Source organism: Danio rerio, chromosome 10 (genome assembly GCF_052040795.2).
Source record: "Danio rerio strain M-AB ecotype USA chromosome 10, GRCz13ab, whole genome shotgun sequence".
Lineage (NCBI taxonomy): Eukaryota > Metazoa > Chordata > Actinopteri > Cypriniformes > Danionidae > Danio > Danio rerio.
In genome coordinates this window covers 39936456-39954839 of record NC_141030.1, presented here as the reverse complement: position 1 = coordinate 39954839, position 18384 = coordinate 39936456, and the positions used below count along the sequence as shown (strand labels likewise).

The window sequence follows — 18384 nt, the reverse complement described above, 5'->3', positions numbered from 1 at the left end:
AAAGCTTCACAAAAACATTACCAAAACAATAACGAGTAACATCCCCACAAATCACAAATAAGATTAAAAGGTTTGAAATTTATTTTAAATTACTTGGTTATTTTTTGTGTGTACAAGAATATATCTGTTATTCTTTTTCTGATTCCTTTAGTCCTGATGCAATAAACAGTGGGGTTTACTAAAAGAGAAACATAGCAGGACACAATTACAACAGCATTTCGCTCTGTTAAAGTCAACACAAGTCCTATTCTGGTTAATAAAATATAGACTATCTTTGGTACATAAAAACTGAACAGGACAATTATATGACTCAAGCAAGTGTTGATCATTTGCTTTCTGCTTGAGTTGGCCAGTTTAGTCACACTATATGCTAGAACGGCATACGTGCACAGAATAAAAGGGAAAAGTCCACATAATGTCACCATACTATACATTGTAGAAATGGCAAAATAAGGTTCAGGATCAACACAGGCAGCTCTGACCAGAGAAGAATAACTACAGAACACGTATTTAATGATAGGCTGACAGTATGTGAGACTGTCTGTCACATATATTAAAAAACCTATTACAGCAAAACTTAAGATCCAGGTTAGAAAAACAAGCCATAATATTCGTGAGTTTGTTACAAAACTGTTATACCTTAAAGGAAGATTAATGGCAATAAGTCTGTCTAATGCCATTAATGTCAGAGCCATGGACTCTGTTAAATCTCCAAGATTAAAAAAGTATGTCCTGGAGATGCAAGAGTAGTATGAAACTGTTTTAATCTCAGCCAGCAGCACTGAGATCATGGTTGTGCTGCAGGTCGAGGAGTACATCATGTCAACAACAGCTAAATTACAAATTAAAATGTACATTGGTTTGTGTAAATGTTTGTCAGTCGAGATGATACACAGATTGATGCCATTCCCAAGCAATATGAACATGTAGGATATCAAGATGAGCGATCCAAGGAGCTTTTGGTTCTGCAGGTGATCAAATCCAGTGATTATAAAGCTGTCAACATTTTTCACAAAATAAGTTACATTTGCCATTTTCAATTATCAGACTTCTTACATACAGTTAGTACCCAGTTAGTATAGTTGAAAGCTGGCAACTACATCCTCAATGTACTCACATATGCAGAGAAAAAAAGCTCCTGTAAAAGAAAAGGGCAGAAAGATGCAGGCAGTCTCTGTAAGGTACAGGTGATGAAAACTGTTAAGATTGAAGTACAGTTTTAACAAAAGTACAAAAAGAGTTTCATTCATTCTGAAGAATAAAGAAAGTATTTTCAAAATAACTCCCCCTTGTTATAACTTTTTACAAATAGAATAAAGCAATATAAATAAGAATTTAGTATGATACTTTCTCAGACACTCCCTGAATCCAGGTCAAGTGAAGTGTGTGTGAGGTATCCTGCATTTATATATGTTTATACTGAGACAGACATGTCATTGTTTCATAGCAACCACAACAAAACATACAACATATCTCTTTTAATCAGTATATATTTTTAGTTTACATGTCTGTGAGGACTTAACCTGTCAATCTGCCAGAACAATGTGTGCAAGCTGCCAGCAAGCTACTTTTTCCATGTTATGCAGCATATTGGATTGTAGCTGAATGACCTTTTCAATAAATTAAAGTGTGACTTCAGTAGAGAAAAACACACTCTCACACTTTTACCACTTTCACACTTTTCAATAATTTTCTCATGTCATTTGTCGGCAAACTGGCGATCCTCTGGCCATTTTTGCTCCAAAAGGACTAGACTTTTCTCGGATGCTGCTTTTGTCCATTTTATAATAACAATCAACCGTTACATTATTTAACAATTTTACAAGATTGATTGATTCCAAGCCCTAAATTGCTCCTGTCCCAACTTTTTTAAATGTGCTGCAAGAACCAAAATTGGATTAAATGTTTATTTTGGGAAAATATAAAAAAAAAAAAAAATCAGGAGGAACACATTAAATAATGTTTGCTGTATTTTCTGCAATGAAATACAAGTCAAAGTAAATTTGGAAGTCACAGCTTTCTTTTTTATTTTCGTTTCCACAGTGGCCTAAACCTTTCGACTTTGGGGTTATAGTAAATATTAAAGCCAACAAGCTGTTTTTCAAAGATCTTATTCAGAAATATTTAGGATGTGTTTTTTGGCTTTGTTTCTGTGACTAATTTCCCTAAAACTTACTAACCACACATAATCTTTATTATTTTTTATACATAAAGCATATACATCTATCTTTGTTAAATATCTCTGTAGTCCAGTTTCTGCTGAATTAAATAAAATTACAGGACAGCCAAGGCTATGTCAGATGCATATGCAAAGACCACAAAATCATGTTTCAGACCCTAGAGGGATAACTAATTACACTAATCAGTCAAAATTGTGAGTTAGACAATATGAACATCTGTAATCAAGAGGTCAACTAGAGCACAGGGAAATTATCTGTTTTGATCAGTTCACCGGGGTTCCTTCAATTCTGTTTTTGTTTGGGTCCAACACAACTGCCTCTGTGGCTCAGTGGTTCACTCACCAGTCTCCACACTAGAGACTCGGGTTTAAGACCCATCCGTGACAGAAAAACCAAGTCAGACATGGACTCAGAGACACTTAGTGCCAAAGATCTGTTAGCAGTGATTGCCAGTCATGAAAATTTATTCCAGCACCATGAGGAGGTCTTTCATCATTAAGAGGAGTTAATGACAAAACAGCTCCTTGCTACTGTCATGTCCTCCATTCGGCAGCTCTTTGAAAGTCTCCCTGTTGCTTCTCCTTCTGCACTACCTTTGAGTACCAACAGCCCTCTCAAAGCTCCAGTAACTACTGCAGAGCCCTGACTTCCACCCCCCACCCCCAAACTATTCTCTGGAGGTCCTAGTTCCTGTCTGCACCTAGTTCTCTCTTACTTTTGAGCTTCAGCCCTCAAGTTTTCCCACTGACCGCTTAAAAATTGCTCATATTATTACCCTGCTGACTGACAAGGCGTTTGGCCTCTTGGGCCTTTGCGGTGTGGCAGTCCCAGACTAGTTGTTGCAAGTCAAACACAGCCTTTGAGAAGAAGTTCAAGCAGGTCTTTAATTATCCAGTTAGTAGACAGGAGGTTTCCAAATGTCTGCTTACTCTGTCAAGATCCTTGCAGCACTGCAGACTTTGCCACTGAGTTTCGGATGGTCTGCTTTCAGGGAGAATAAGCTAAATCTCTTCAAGATAAATTGGCCACCCGGGAACCAGCCAAAGACCTTGAATCTCTTATTGATATGTCCATTCGCTTTGATAATCACCTGAGAGAACAGAGTATGACTTGAGGCAGACCAGAAGTCTCAAGCTTCTGATTGCAAACCTGTATCTCCAGTTCATGCCCCACCAGTCAGATACTTCCAGTCAATGAACAGGCTCCCAACCCTCCAGAAGACATGCAGCAAGGTTGTTCCAGACTCTCTCCCAGTGAAAGGGAACGATGCATTAGGGAGCATTGATGCCTTTACTGTGGTACGTGTGTTCTTTTTCGGTCCACTTGTCCGGAACTGTTGGAAATACTCCTGCCAAAATCATTTAGCACTTCAAGCCATTATTTCCTGGGAGCGCCACCCGCTTCCAGGCAATGATTGATTTAGGTGCCGCAGGTAATTTCATAGATCTGTCCTTGGCCAAGACACTTAAGATCCCTACCCACCTTCCCCCTCATCCCCATGCAGTAACTGCATTGAAAAACAGACCCCAAGAACCATTCCAGGTTCCCTTCTAGGTTGGAGTCCCTCTTTTCACTCCACCTGTTAAACCTAGATCGCCTCATCTCGAGCCTTAGGAGTCTGTAGACCTATATCAAATTCCCACTGTCCATCATCAGTTTAAGGCAGAGTTCAGTAAGTCTCGAGCTACCTCTTTGCCACCTTACCACCCATACGATTGTGCAATTGACCTTCACCCTGGTTCTTGTCCTCCCAGAGGCAGTCTTCTTTTTATCTCCCCCTGAATAGGCTGCTATGAATGCTTTCATCAAGGAGTCCCTGGCAACTGGCATCTTCCAAGCCTCCACTTCCCCTGCTGGTGCTGCATTCTTTTTTTGTGGGGAAGGAGGATGGGGGGCTTAGGCCATGTATCAATTACTGAGGTCTCAACAAGATAAGTGCTCGGAATCCATATCCCCTGCCTTTTATGGCTACTGCTTTTAAACTGCTGCAAAGAGCTTGCATTTATACTAAGGTGGACTTTTACAAGGCCTACCAACTGGTGCAGATACAGCAAAGAGACGAATGGAAGACAGCCTTTAACACCCCCACAGGCCACTATGATAATTTGGTGATGCCTTTCGGGCTTACCAATGCCCCTGCCGTGTTCCAGGCACTTATCAACGATGTCCTCCAAGACATGTTAAATGTATTTGCATCTGTTTTACTGGATGATATACTGATATTTTTCAAGTCAGTGGAGGAGCACGAGGGGCATGTCAGCAGGGTTCTCCAAAGACTGCTTGAAAATAATCTTTTTGTCAAGCCAGACAAATGTGAGTGTCATGTAGCTCAGACTAAGTTTCTTGAGTACATTGTCATCAATGGTCACCTGGAAATGGACCATATTAAGATTAAGGCTGTTCTCAACTGCCCTATTCCAACCACAGTTAAAGAGGTCCAACGGTTTATGGGATTTGCAAACTTTTACAGGAAGTTTATCAGAAATTTTATCTTGGTCGTGGCTCCCTTGAAAGCGCAGACAAAGAGAGGAGTCGAGATTGACTGGGATCCTGAAGCAGCTGGTGGCTTCCAGGATCTTAAGTATCGATTCTCCTCAGCTCCCATTCTCTCTATACCAAGACCCTTTGTGGTGGAGGTGGATGCCTCAGAAGTAGGTGTAGAAGCAATCTTATCACAGAGGAATAAAGATGGAAGAATACACCCCTGTGTTTTTTATGTTGTGTCACCTGTCTGATGCTGAGCGCAACTACCATGTGGGCGATCGAGAGCTGCTCGCTGTAAAATTCCCCTTGGGGGAGTGGTGTCATTTGCTTGAGGGTGCTTAACATCCTTTCCAGGTTATAGCAGACAATAAGATCCTGGAATATCTCCAGCAGGCCAAACAACTGAACCCTTTGCAGGCTGGATGGTCTCTGTTTTTTAACAGATTTTAGTTAATCCTGACTTATAGACCCAGTTTCAAGAATCTCAAGCTAGACAACTTGTCCAGCGCCTGCTATCCCGAAACTCAGGTAAAACCTGTGTCTTCCATTATTCCTACTAGTTCAAGGATTGTTGCTCCCCTTAGATTGGATCTGGAACAAGTAGTCTGTAAGGCCCAAACCAAGCAACCTGATCCAGGCAGTGGGCCATTGGGTGCTCTGTATGTCCTTTGATCAGCACAAGCCCATAACTTGCAGTGGGGTCATGAGTCCCCATTGACCTGCCACCCAGGTAGCATCTGGAAATCCTCCTGGAAAACCATTTAGCACTTCAAGCCATAATTTCCTGGGAGAGCCACCCGCTTCTAGACAATGATTGATTTAGGTGCCACAGGTAATTTCATAGATCTGCCAAGTATGTTGCCATGGAAAATCATCAAGCAGCAACCTAAGGGACTGCTCCATCCCTTGGCCTTGGTCACACCTCTCCCTGGATTTCATTACGAGACTTCCACCCTCCCAGGGCAACAATGTCATATTGGTGGTGGTGGACTGATTTTCTAAGGCTGCTCGGTTCATTCGCCTGCTCAAGTTACCATTAGCCAAGGAGAAGGCTGAGCTCACAATGAGCCATGTTTTCAGAGTATTTGGCATCCCCTAGGATTGTGTATCTGACTGAGGCCCACAATTTTTGTCTAGGTTCTGGGGGGGCTCTTTTCTGACTCTTTGGGGCCACTGCCAGCCTATCATTTGGGTTCCATTCGACCCAATAGTCAGACCGAACAAGTTAACCAACGCTCTCTACGGTGAATGGCAGTCAACAACAACACCACTTGGTCTCTGATTTACTCAAATTAGATTCAGACCTTGGTTATATGTGGAAATTTATCCGATATGAATTGGATCTGTGTTCTCGTGTCTGCAGTGTAAGCGGGTAGATCGGATTTTCACCTGTCAATGCGAGTCGCGTGTCATTAAAAACGTAGCAAATTACGTCAAGTCTGACGCTTTTACTTTAGAACAGACTTCAGCAGAGTCCCAAACCTTAAATCTCATACACAAGGACTTTAACAGCTTTAATATTGTCATATACCACATGTATTTAAGCATGTAACGAGAGCAAGAGAGTGCAATGTCTGCCATGTAACCAATATAAACTAATATAAAACTGTTGCATACATCCCGTGCATAAATCACACCATGGACATTACATTAAGATGCCTAAAAGTTTTAAGAAAGCCAATATATCAAAAGAAGATGGACAAATGAGAACCTTTCTGTCATAAAAAATATAGTAAAACAGCTTGTCTGCTTGCTGCTCTATTGTTTCTTTGGGCGTACTCTCACTATGTACAGTTGACTTAAACCAGGCCAAAACACGCTTGTCCCCCCTCCCGTCTCCCCCGATGGCCCGCACTCGCATTACATTCGAGCCTTGGCACGCTTACATCATCGATGATGCGTTGGTCAGAAACGCTCTCGCTCAGCACAGTGGAGATTTCTTCAGTCATATCGTCATTGAAGTCATTTGATATGCAGTGACATGCAGTCACAAATTTCGCTGAACAGTAACTATGACAGTTTGCGTTCATTGAACAGGAAGAATGATTAATAAACGCATTTGAAACAATCACGTCTCTCTTTTAATTTTAGTTTTTGCCTGAACCCGATACAGAGCACTCACACTTCTCAAACGATCTGGGAAACGGGCCTGGGCACAGTTCGGATAGCATAGTGTGAGTAGGCCCTTTGCGGTCTTCCCTCGTGGAGTTTTCTTTCTATGCTTAATATACTGTTAAAATATTTTATATACGTAATTCTAAGAAGAACCTAAGTTGTTTGTTTTGCCACCTCATATTTGAAAAGAATCCGAGTTGTTAAAATAAATCCTTGTTTTCTGGATCCCTACTTGGAGTGTTTTTGTTTGGGTCCAACACAACTACTCCTTTGGCTCAGTGGTTCACCAGTCTCCACACCAGAGACACAATACTTAAATGTTTTGTATGTTTTAATGCAATTAATTGGTTTAAATGCTTATGCACACATATTAAAAGAAGTAAGTGATATTACAGTTCGGACAGAGGAACAAGACTCATGTTTATTATGATTATTGCATTTTTGCATATAAATATAGAATACACTACATCTACAAACAAATTTGTTTAACAAGGATTTTGTCAACGCAGAGAATATTCTTCTGTTCAACATTTACATTTCAGTCAATACTGTCTTTACAAAACATTCTCCCTTTTTTCCATTGAACAAATAAATCAACATTAGCATTTCTATCTATTGGCTTAGTCTCTAACATGAGCCAAAGCTTCACAAAAACAATACCAAAACAATAACGAGTAATATCCCCACAAATCACAAATAAGATTAAAAGGTTTAAAATTTATTTTGAATTACTTGGTTATTTTTTGTGTGTACAAGAATATATCTGTTATTTTTCTTCTGATTTCTTTAGTCCTGATGCAATAAACAGTGGGGTTTACTAAAAGAGAAACAAAGCAGGATACAATTAAAACGGCATATCTCTCAGTTAAAGTCAACACAACTCCTATTTTAGTTAGTAAAATATAGACGATCTTAGGTAGATAAAAACTGAACAGGACAATTATATGACTTAAGCAAGTGTTGATCATTTGCTTTCTGCTTGAGTTGGCCAGTTTAGTCACACTATATGCTAGAACAGCATACGTGCACAGAATAAAAGGGAAAGGTCCACACAATGTCACCATACTATATACTGTAGAAATAGCAAAATAGGGTTCAGGATCAACACAGGCAGCTCGGACCAGAGAAGAATAACTACAGAACACGTATTTGATGATAGGCTGACAGTATGGAAGAGTGTCTGCCACATATGTCAAAAAACCTATTAAAGCAAAACTTAATATCCAGGTTAGAAAAATAAGCCATAATATTCGTGAGTTTGTTACAAAGCTGTGATACCTTAAAGGAAGACTAATGGCAATAAGTCTGTCTAATGCCATTAATGTCAGAGCCATGCACTCTGTTAAATCTCCAAGATTAAAGAAATATGTCCTGGAGATGCAAGAGTAGTATCCCCCGATGGCCCGCACTCGCATTACATTCGAGCCTTGGCACGCTTACATCATCGATGATGCGTTGGTCAGAAACGCTCTCGCTCAGCACAGTGGAGATTTCTTCAGTCATATCGTCATTGAAGTCATTTGATATGCAGTGACATGCAGTCACAAATTTCGCTGAACAGTAACTATGACAGTTTGCGTTCATTGAACAGGAAGAATGATTAATAAACGCATTTGAAACAATCACGTCTCTCTTTTAATTTTAGTTTTTGCCTGAACCCGATACAGAGCACTCACACTTCTCAAACGATCTGGGAAACGGGCCTGGGCACAGTTCGGATAGCATAGTGTGAGTAGGCCCTTTGCGGTCTTCCCTCGTGGAGTTTTCTTTCTATGCTTAATATACTGTTAAAATATTTTATATACGTAATTCTAAGAAGAACCTAAGTTGTTTGTTTTGCCACCTCATATTTGAAAAGAATCCGAGTTGTTAAAATAAATCCTTGTTTTCTGGATCCCTACTTGGAGTGTTTTTGTTTGGGTCCAACACAACTACTCCTTTGGCTCAGTGGTTCACCAGTCTCCACACCAGAGACACAATACTTAAATGTTTTGTATGTTTTAATGCAATTAATTGGTTTAAATGCTTATGCACACATATTAAAAGAAGTAAGTGATATTACAGTTCGGACAGAGGAACAAGACTCATGTTTATTATGATTATTGCATTTTTGCATATAAATATAGAATACACTGCATCTACAAACAAATTTGTTTAACAAGGATTTTGTCAATGCAGAGAATATTCTTCTGTTCAACATTTACATTTCAGTCAATACTGTCTTTACAAAACATTCTCCCTTTTCCCATTAAACAAATAAATCAACATTAGCATTTCTATCTATTGGCTTAGTCTCTAACATGAGCCAAAGCTTCACAAAAACAATACCAAAACAATAACGAGTAACATCCCCACAAATCACAAATAAGATTAAAAGGTTTGAAATTTATTTTGAATTACTTGGTTATTTTTTGTGTGTACAAGAATATATCTGTTATTTTTCTTCTGATTTCTTTAGTCCTGATGCAATAAACAGTGGGGTTTACTAAAAGAGAAACAAAGCAGGATACAATTAAAACGGCATTTCTCTCAGTTAAAGTCAACACAACTCCTATTTTAGTTAGTAAAATATAGACGATCTTAGGTAGATAAAAACTGAACAGGACAATTATATGACTTAAGCAAGTGTTGATCATTTGCTTTCTGCTTGAGTTGGCCAGTTTAGTCACACTATATGCTAGAACAGCATACGTGCACAGAATAAAAGGGAAAGGTCCACACAATGTCACCATACTATATACTGTAGAAATAGCAAAATAGGGTTCAGGATCAACACAGGCAGCTCGGACCAGAGAAGAATAACTACAGAACACGTATTTGATGATAGGCTGACAGTATGGAAGAGTGTCTGCCACATATGTCAAAAAACCTATTAAAGCAAAACTTAATATCCAGGTTAGAAAAATAAGCCATAATATTCGTGAGTTTGTTACAAAGCTGTGATACCTTAAAGGAAGACTAATGGCAATAAGTCTGTCTAATGCCATTAATGTCAGAGCCATGCACTCTGTTAAATCTCCAAGATTAAAGAAATATGTCCTGGAGATGCAAGAGTAGTATGAAACCGTTTTAATCTCAGCCAGCAGCACTGAGATCATGGTTGTGCTGCAAGTCGAGGAGTACATTATGTCAACAACAGCTAGATTACAGATTAATATGTACATTGGTTTGTGTAAATGTCTGTCAGTCGAGATGATACACAGATTGATGCCATTCCCAAGTAATATGAACATGTAGGATATCAAGATGAGCGATCCAAGAAGCTTTTGGTTCTGCAGGTGATCAAATCCAGTAATTATAAAGCTGTCAACATTTTTCACAAAAGTTTCATTCACCATTTTCAATTATCAGACTTCTTACATACAGTTAGTACCCAGTTAGTATAGTTGAAAGCTGGCAACTACATCCTTAATGTACTCACATATGCACAGAAAAAAAGCTCCTGTAAAAGAAAAGGGCAGAAAGATGCAGGCAGTCTCTGTAAGGTACAGGTGATGAAAACTGTTAAGATTGAAGTACAGTTTTAACAAAAGTACAAAAAGAGTTTCATTCATTCTGAAGAATAAAGAAAGTATTTTCAAAATAACTCCCCCTTGTTATAACTTTTTACAAATAGAATAAAGCAATATAAATAAGAATTTAGTATGATACTTTCTCAGACACTCCCTGAATCCAGGTCAAGTGAAGTGTGTGTGAGGTATCCTGCATTTATATATGTTTATACTGAGACAGACATGTCATTGTTTCATTCATTCTGAAGAATAAAGAAAGTATTTTCAAAATAACTCCCCCTTGTTATAACTTTTTACAAATAGAATAAAGCAATATAAATAAGAATTTAGTATGATACTCTCAGACACTCCTTAAATCCAGGTCAAGTGAAGTGTGTGTGAGCTATCCTGCATTTTATACGTTTATTCTGAGACAGACATGTCATTGTTTCATAGCAACCACAACAAAACATTCAACATATCTTTCTAATCAGAATATATTTTTAGTTTACATGTCTGTGAGGACTTGACCTGTCAATCTGCCAGAACAATGTGTGCAAGCTGCCAGCAAGCTGCTTTTTACATGTTATATAGCATATTGGATTGCAGCTGAATGACCTTTTCAATAGAGTAAAGTGTGACTTCAGAAAAACACACTTTCACATTTTTATCACTTTCACACTTCTCGTGTATTTGTTGGCAAACTGGCGATCCTCCGCCCATCTTTGCTCCGAAAGGACTAGACCCTTCTTGGATGCTGCTTTCGTCCAATTTATAATGGCAATCACCTGTTTCATCGTTTAACAATTCTTAAAGATTGATTGATTCCAAGCCCTAAATTGCTCCTGTCCCAACTTTTTTGAATTGTGTTGCAAGAACCAAAACTGCAACGTTTAATTTGGGTAAATATTAAAAAATAAAATTAGAAGGAACACATTAAATAATGTTTGCTGTATTTTCTGCAATAAAATTCAAGTCAAAGTAAATTTGGAAGTCACTGCTTTCTTTTTATTTTCGTTTTCCCCAGTGGCCCAAACAAGCTGTTTTTCAAAGGTCTTATTCAGAAATATTTAGGATGTGTTTTTTGGCTTTGTTTCTGTGACTGTTTTCCCTAAAACTTACTAACCACTAGGGATGTAACGGTATCAGAATTTCACGGTACGATAATACCTCGGAATGAATGGCACGGTACGGTATTTATTGAGTAATTTACAGGAAAACAAAACTAATGAAAAGACTCAAAAAAAGTGCCAAAAGTGTTTATTTACCTTATCACTAAACATATCAATGACATACAAATTAGCCATCTATCTGTAAGTTTCGAAACAGGAACTTTAATTTTTCAATTTTAATAACAAACTATTTAACCATATAAAAAAGTTTTAATTTAGTATTGTTGAAAACACATCACATTCAACATTTAATCACTCACTCACTTAGATAGAGATGGGTTTTTTAAGGAAAATTATCATATACCTATAATCTGATAAAAGCTGGGATCTCTGGGCATGTCCCCTGCAACAGAAAAAAGCCCTCTCATTTGGGACTGAGGTTTCTGGGACAGAGAGATATGATTTAGCCAAGCTTGACCGCAGTGGGTAACGTTGTGCATTGTCTTTCCACAACAAGCCATGAGTGAGATAGAGGTCTCTTTGCGATACAAGTCAATGTCTGCATTAATCTAACAAGTGTGCTGTGTTCTGCAGTCCCCATGACTGTTTTTAGTCATATTCCCCGACTTATATTTCACCACAGTCTGGCAGTGCCTGCATACTGTTTTTTTCTTTGTCTGTCACCTTTTCTCCTTTTTCGTATCTTTTTAGAAAGAAAACGAAAAACTTCCACACATCCGATTTAAAACCCGCTTTAGGTTCACACACTCCATTTCCGCATTACTGGATCTGTAGCGACAACAGACCGCAAAGAATGATGGCCACGCCTAGGCTGATGGGAAATGTAGTTCCCGCTACCTCCCGTTCGCTTCATTCGCCTAAGCAAACTTTTCTCAGAAATATAGTTTTATTGAGTCATGCGCCTACGGTAATATTGAAAAAAACTACTATTGCGGTATGACGGTATTTACAATATTGTTACATCCCTACTAACCACACAATCTTTATTTTTTTTTTATGCATAAAGCATATACATCTATCTTTGTTGCATATCATTGTAGCCCAGTTTCTGCTATATGAAGTAAAATTATAGGACAGCCAAGGCTATGTCAGAGCATATCCAAAGACCACAAAATCATGTTTTAGACCCTAGAGGGATAACTAATTACACTAATCAGTCAGAATTCTAAGTTAGACAATATGAACATCTGTAATCAAGAGGTCAGCTTGAGAACAGGGAAATTATTTGTTTTGATCAGTTGACCAGGGTGCCTTCAGCTCTGTTTGCTATAGAGCTCAGATAAGAGTTTTTTCTGTCTTGCTACCTACTTTTTAAAAATAAATTCTTTTTTTCTGGATCCCTACTTGGAGTGTTTTTGTTTGGGTCCAACACAACTGCCTCTGTGGCTCAGTGGTTCACTCACCAGTCTCCACACTAGAGACTCGTGTTCAAGACCCATCCGTGACAGAAAAACCAAGTCAGACAAGGACTCAGAGACACTCAGTGCCAATGATCTGTAAGCGGTGATTGCCAGTCATGAAATTTCATTCGATTAGGAGGTCCTTAATCATCAAGAGGACTTGATGACAAAACAGCTCCTTGCTACTGTCATGTTCTCCATTCGGCAGCTCTTTGAAAGTCTCCCTGTTGCTTCTCATTCTGCTTCTGCACAACCTATGAGTACCAACAGCCCTCTCAAAGCTCCAGTAACTACTGCAGAGCCCTGACTTACACCCTCCACCCCCAAACTATTCTCTGGCGATATTAGTTCCTGTCCGGGGTTTCTCACCCAGTGCTCTCTCACTTTTGAGCTTTATCCTTCAAGATTTCCCACTGACTGCTTAAACATTGCTTATATTATTACCCTGCTGACTGACAAACCTTTTAAAAGACATGCAGCTAGGTTGTTCCAGACTCTATCCCAGTGAAAGGGAATGACGCATGAGGGAGCAACAATGCCTTTACTGTGGTACCCGTGGTCACTTTTGGTCCACTTGTCTGGAACTGTTGGAAATGATGGTCCCCACCTAGCTACAGGAGGACGGTGATGGGGAAAATAAAAGCTCCTCCTGCCAACACCATTTTAGTACTTCAAGCCACTATGTCCTGTGAGAGCCACCATGATCGATTTAGGTGCCGCAGGTAATTTCATAGATCTGTCCTTGGCCAAGGACCTTAAGATTCCTACCCACCTTCTCCCTCATCCCCATGCAGTAACTGCATTGGATGGTATACCCCAAGAACCATTCCAGGTTCCCTTCTAGGTTGGAGTCCCTCTTTCCACTTCACCTGTTTAACTCAGATCCCCTCATCCCGAACCTTAGGAGTCTGTAGACCTATCTTAAGTTCCCACTGTCTATCATCAATTTAAGGCAGTGTTCATTAAGTCCTGAGCTACCTCTTTGCCACATCAACACCTATACAATTGTGCAATTGACCTTTACCCTGGTTCCTGTCCTCCCAGAGGCAGTCTTCTCCTTATCTCCCACTGAACAGGCTGTTATGAATGCTTTCATCAAGGAGTCCCTGGCAACTGGCATCATCCAAGCCTCCACTTCCCCTGCTGGTGTTGGCTTCTTTTTTTGTGGGGAAGGAGAATGGGGGGAACTTAGCGCATGTATCGATTACTGAGGTCTCAACAAGATAAGAGTTCGGAATCGAAATCCCCTGCCTCTTATGGCTACTGCTTTTGAGCTGCTGCAAAGAGCTTAAATTTTTTCTAAGGTGGACTTTTGCAAGGCCTACCATCTGGAGCGATACAGCAAAAAGATGAATGGAAGACGGCCTAAAACCCCCTCCCACAGGCCACTATGAATATTGGGTGCCCAATGCCCCTGCTGTGTTCTAGGCACTTACTAACCATGTCCTCCGAAACATGTAAAATGTATTTGTATCTGTTTTACTGGATGATATACTGATATTTTCCAAGTCAGTGGAGGAGCACGAGGGGCATGTCGACAGGGTTCTCCAAAGACTGCTTGAAAATAATCTTTTTGTCAAGCCAGACAAATGTGAGTTTCATGTAGCTCAGCCTAAGTTTCTTGGTTACATTGTCATCCCTGGTCACCTGGAAATGGACCATAGTAAGATTCAGGCTGTTCTCAACTGCCCTATTCCAACCACAGTTAAAGCGGTGCATTGGTTTGTGGGATTTGCAAACTTTTACAGGAAGTTTATCAGAAATTTTAGCATGGTGATGGCTACCTTGACAGTGCAGACAAAGAGAGAAGAAGTCAAGATTGACTGGTATCCTGAAGCAGCAGATGGCTTCCAGGATCTTAAGTATCGATTCACCTCAGCTCATCTCTAATCCGGAAAGACCCTGTGTGGTGGAGGTGGATGCCTCAGAAGTAGGTGTAGAAGCAATCTTATCACAGAGGAATGAAGATGGAAGACTACACTCCTGTGTTTTTATGTCATGTCACCTGTTTGATGCTAAGCGCAACTACCATGTGGGCGATCGAGAGCTGCTCGCTGTAAAATTCGCCTTGGAAGAGTGGTGTCATTGGCTTGAGGGTGCTCAACATCCTTTTCAGGTTCTTGCAGACCATAAGATCCTGGAATATTTCCAGCAGGCCAAACAACTGAACCTTCTGCAGGCTGGATGTTGTTTATTAACAGATTTTAGTTAATCCTGACTTCCAAGAATCTCAAGACAGACACCTTGTCCAGTGCCTGCTCTCCAGAGATGTTTCTTCCACTATTTCTAGTTCAAGGATTGTTGCTCTCCTTTGATGGGATCTGGAAAAATTAGTCCGTAAGGCCCAAACCAAGCAACCTGATCCAGGCAGTGGACCATTGGGTGCTCTGTATGTCCCCTGATCAGCACGAGCCCATGTCTTGCAGTGAGGTCGTGAGTCCCCATTGACCTGCTACCCAGTAAGCATCCACACTCTAGAATTTCCCTAACGTTGCCTTTAGTGGCCTTTTATGAAGGAATATGTTAAAGGTTATGTGGAGGCCTGCCAAGTATGTTGCCAGGGAAAATCATCACGCAGCTACCTAAGGGACTGCTCCATCCTCCACAGGCCCTGGTCACACCTCTCCCTGGACTTCATTATGAGACTTCCACCCTCCCAGGGCAACAATGTCATATGGGTGGTGGTGGACCGATTCACCTGCTCAAGTTACTATTAGCCAAGGAGACCGCTGAGCTCACAATGAGCCATGTTTTCAGAGTATTTGGCATTCCCTAGGATTGTGTATCTGACCGAGGCCCACAATTTTTGTCCAGGTTCAGGGGGGCTTTTTTGCTAACTCTTTGGGGCCACTACCAGCCTACCATTTAGGTTCCATTCGACCCAACGGTGAGACAGAAGAAGTTAACCAAGATCTGGAAACCACTCTTCGATGAATGGCAGTCAACAACTCCATCACTTGGTCACCAATTTACTCAAATCAGATTTAGGCCCTGGTCATATGTGAAAATTTATCCGATATGAATTGGATCTGTGTTCTCCTGTCTGCAGTGTAAGTAAGTAGATCGGATTTCCACCTGTCAATGCGAGTCATGCGTCATTAAAAACCATAGCGAATTACGTCAAGTCTGACGCTTTCACTTCAGAACAGACTTCAGCAGAGTCCCAAACCTTAAATCTCATACACGAGGACTTTAACAGCTTTTATATTGTCATATAGGACAGATATTTAAGCATGTAATGAGAGGGAAAGAGCGTAATGTCCGCCACGCAACCAATATAAACTAATATAAAACTTGCATAGATCCCGTGCATAAATCACACCATGGACATTACATTAAGATGCCTAAAAGTTTTAAGAAAGCCAATATATCAAAAGAAGATAGACAAATGAGAACCTTTCTGTCATAAACTATAGTAAAATAGCTTGTCTGCTTGCTGCCTTATTGTTTCTTTGGGCGTACTCTCACTATGTACAGTTGCCTTAAACCGGGCCAAAGCACGCTTGTCCCCCCTCCCGTCTCCCCCGATGGCCCGCACTCACATTACATTTGGGCCTTGGCACACTTACATCATCGATGATGCACTGGTCAGAAACGCTCTCGCTCAGCACAGTGGAGATTTCTTCAGTTATATCGTCATTGAAGTCATTTGAAATGCAGTGACACAGTGACACATATTTTGCTGAACAGATCAGCCACTTTTGATGCTCATAAAAAAATCAAAGTCCTAGTGCTGAAGATGCGTCACTTTCGTGCAGTGAGAGGTTTGCGTCTTTAATTAACTATGACAGTTTGCGTGCATTGAACAGTAAGAATGATTAATAAACAAATTTGAAACAATCACATCTCGCTTTCAGTTTTAGTTTTTGCCTGAGCCAGATTAAGAGCACTCACACTTCTTAAAAACGATCTGGGAAACAGGCCTGGGCATAGTTCGGATAGCATAGTGTGAGTAGGCCCTTTGTTTTCCTCCCTTGTGGAGTTTTCTTTGTATGCATAATATACTGTTAAAATATTTTTTATTCTTAATTCTGAGAAGAATCTAAGTTGTCTGTTTTGCCACCTCATATTTGAGAAGAATCTAAGTTGAGTTGTTAAAATAAATCCTTGTTTTCTGGATCTCTACTTGTAGTGTTTTCGTTTGGGTCCAACACAACTACCCCTTTGGCTCAGTGGTTCACCAGTCTCCACACCAGAGACACAATACTTAAATGTTTTGTATGTTTTTAATGTAATTGAAAGGTTTAAATGCTTATGCACACATACTGAAATACATAACTGATATTACAGTTGGGACTGAGGAACAAGACTCATTTTTATTATGATTATTGCATTTTTGCATATAAATAGGGAATACACTGCATCTACAAACAAATTTGTTTAACAAGAATTTTGTCAATGCAGAGAATATTCTTCTGTTCAAGATTTACATTTTAGTCAATACTGTCTTTACAAAACATTCCCCCTTTCCCCATTAAACAAATAAATCAACATTAGCATTTCTATCTATTGGCTTAGTCTCTATCATGAGCCAAAGCTTCACAAAAACAATACCAAAACAATAACGAGTAATATCCCCACAAATCACATATAAGATTAAAAGGTTTGAAATTTATTTTGAATTACTTGGTTATTTTTTGTGTGTACAAGAATATATCTGTTATTCTTTTTCTGATTCCTTTAGTCCTGATGCAATAAACAGTGGGGTTTACTAAAAGAGAAACAAAGCAGGATACAATCAAAACAGCATTTCGCTCTGTTAAAGTCAACACAAGTCCTATTCTAGTTAGTAAAATATAGACGATCTTAGGTAGATAAAAACTGAACAGGACAATTATATGACTCAAGCAAGTGTTGATCATTTGCTTTCTGCTTGAGTTGGCCAGTTTAGTCACACTATATGCTAGAACAGCATACGTGCACAGAATAAAAGGGAAAAGTCCACACAATGTCACCATACTATATACTGTAGAAATGGCAAAATAGGGTTCAGGATCAACACAGGCAGCTCTGACCAGAGAAGAATAACTACAGAACACGTATTTGATGATAGGCTGACAGTATGGAAGAGTGTCTGCCACATATGTCAAAAAACCTATTACAGCAAAACTGAAGATCCAGGTGAGAAAAATAAGCCATAATATTCGTGAGTTTGTTACAAAGCTGTGATACCTTAAAGGAAGATTAATCGCAATAAGTCTGTCTATTGCCATTAATGTCAGAGCCATGCACTCTGTTAAATCTCCAAGATTAAAGAAATATGTCCTGGAGATGCAAGAGTAGTATGAAACCGTTTTAATCTCAGCCAGCAGCACTGAGATCATGGTTGTGCTGCAGGTCGAGGAGTACATTATGTCAACAACAGCTAGATTACAGATTAATATGTACATTGGTTTGTGTAAATGTCTGTCAGTCGAGATGATACACAGATTGATGCCATTCCCAAGTAATATGAACATGTAAGATATCAAGATGAGAGATCCAAGAAGCTTTTGGTTCTGCAGGTGATCAAATCCAGTAATTATAAAGCTGTCAACATTTTTCACAAAAGTTTCATTTGCCATTTTCAATTATCAGACTT

At 39.6% G+C, this 18384-nt stretch overlaps 5 protein-coding genes across 23 annotated transcripts in view; all 5 read right to left on the bottom strand.

Moving 5' to 3' along the window:
• or30bv1 (odorant receptor, family 30, subfamily BV, member 1) overlaps positions 1-18384 on the bottom strand; it is a 202249-nt gene that overhangs the window by 85181 nt on the left and 98684 nt on the right. The window lies entirely within an intron of this gene.
• or80a5 (odorant receptor, family 80, subfamily A, member 5) lies at positions 90-1034 on the bottom strand. The gene has a single exon (NM_001256344.1). The coding sequence runs from the start codon at positions 1032-1034 to the stop codon at positions 90-92; it is 945 nt and encodes a 314-aa protein (NP_001243273.1).
• Positions 7381-9057, bottom strand: LOC141376433 (olfactory receptor 10G4-like). Its single transcript, XM_087271149.1, has one exon. It carries the CDS (start codon positions 8192-8194, stop codon positions 7508-7510), a length of 687 nt encoding a protein of 228 aa, XP_087127275.1. The 5' UTR covers positions 8195-9057; the 3' UTR covers positions 7381-7507.
• or80a11 (odorant receptor, family 80, subfamily A, member 11) lies at positions 9176-10117 on the bottom strand. The gene has a single exon (NM_001256343.1). It carries the CDS (start codon positions 10115-10117, stop codon positions 9176-9178), a length of 942 nt encoding a protein of 313 aa, NP_001243272.1.
• Positions 17426-18367, bottom strand: or80a10 (odorant receptor, family 80, subfamily A, member 10). The gene has a single exon (NM_001256342.1). The coding sequence runs from the start codon at positions 18365-18367 to the stop codon at positions 17426-17428; it is 942 nt and encodes a 313-aa protein (NP_001243271.1).

Excerpts from the sequence above, each read along its gene's own strand:
- or80a5 (NM_001256344.1), bottom strand. The coding sequence starts at position 1,034 with ATGGCAAATGTAACTTATTTTGTGAAAAATGTTGACAGCTTTATAATC.
- LOC141376433 (XM_087271149.1), bottom strand. The coding sequence starts at position 8,194 with ATGCGAGTGCGGGCCATCGGGGGATACTACTCTTGCATCTCCAGGACA.
- or80a11 (NM_001256343.1), bottom strand. The coding sequence starts at position 10,117 with ATGGTGAATGAAACTTTTGTGAAAAATGTTGACAGCTTTATAATTACT.
- or80a10 (NM_001256342.1), bottom strand. The coding sequence starts at position 18,367 with ATGGCAAATGAAACTTTTGTGAAAAATGTTGACAGCTTTATAATTACT.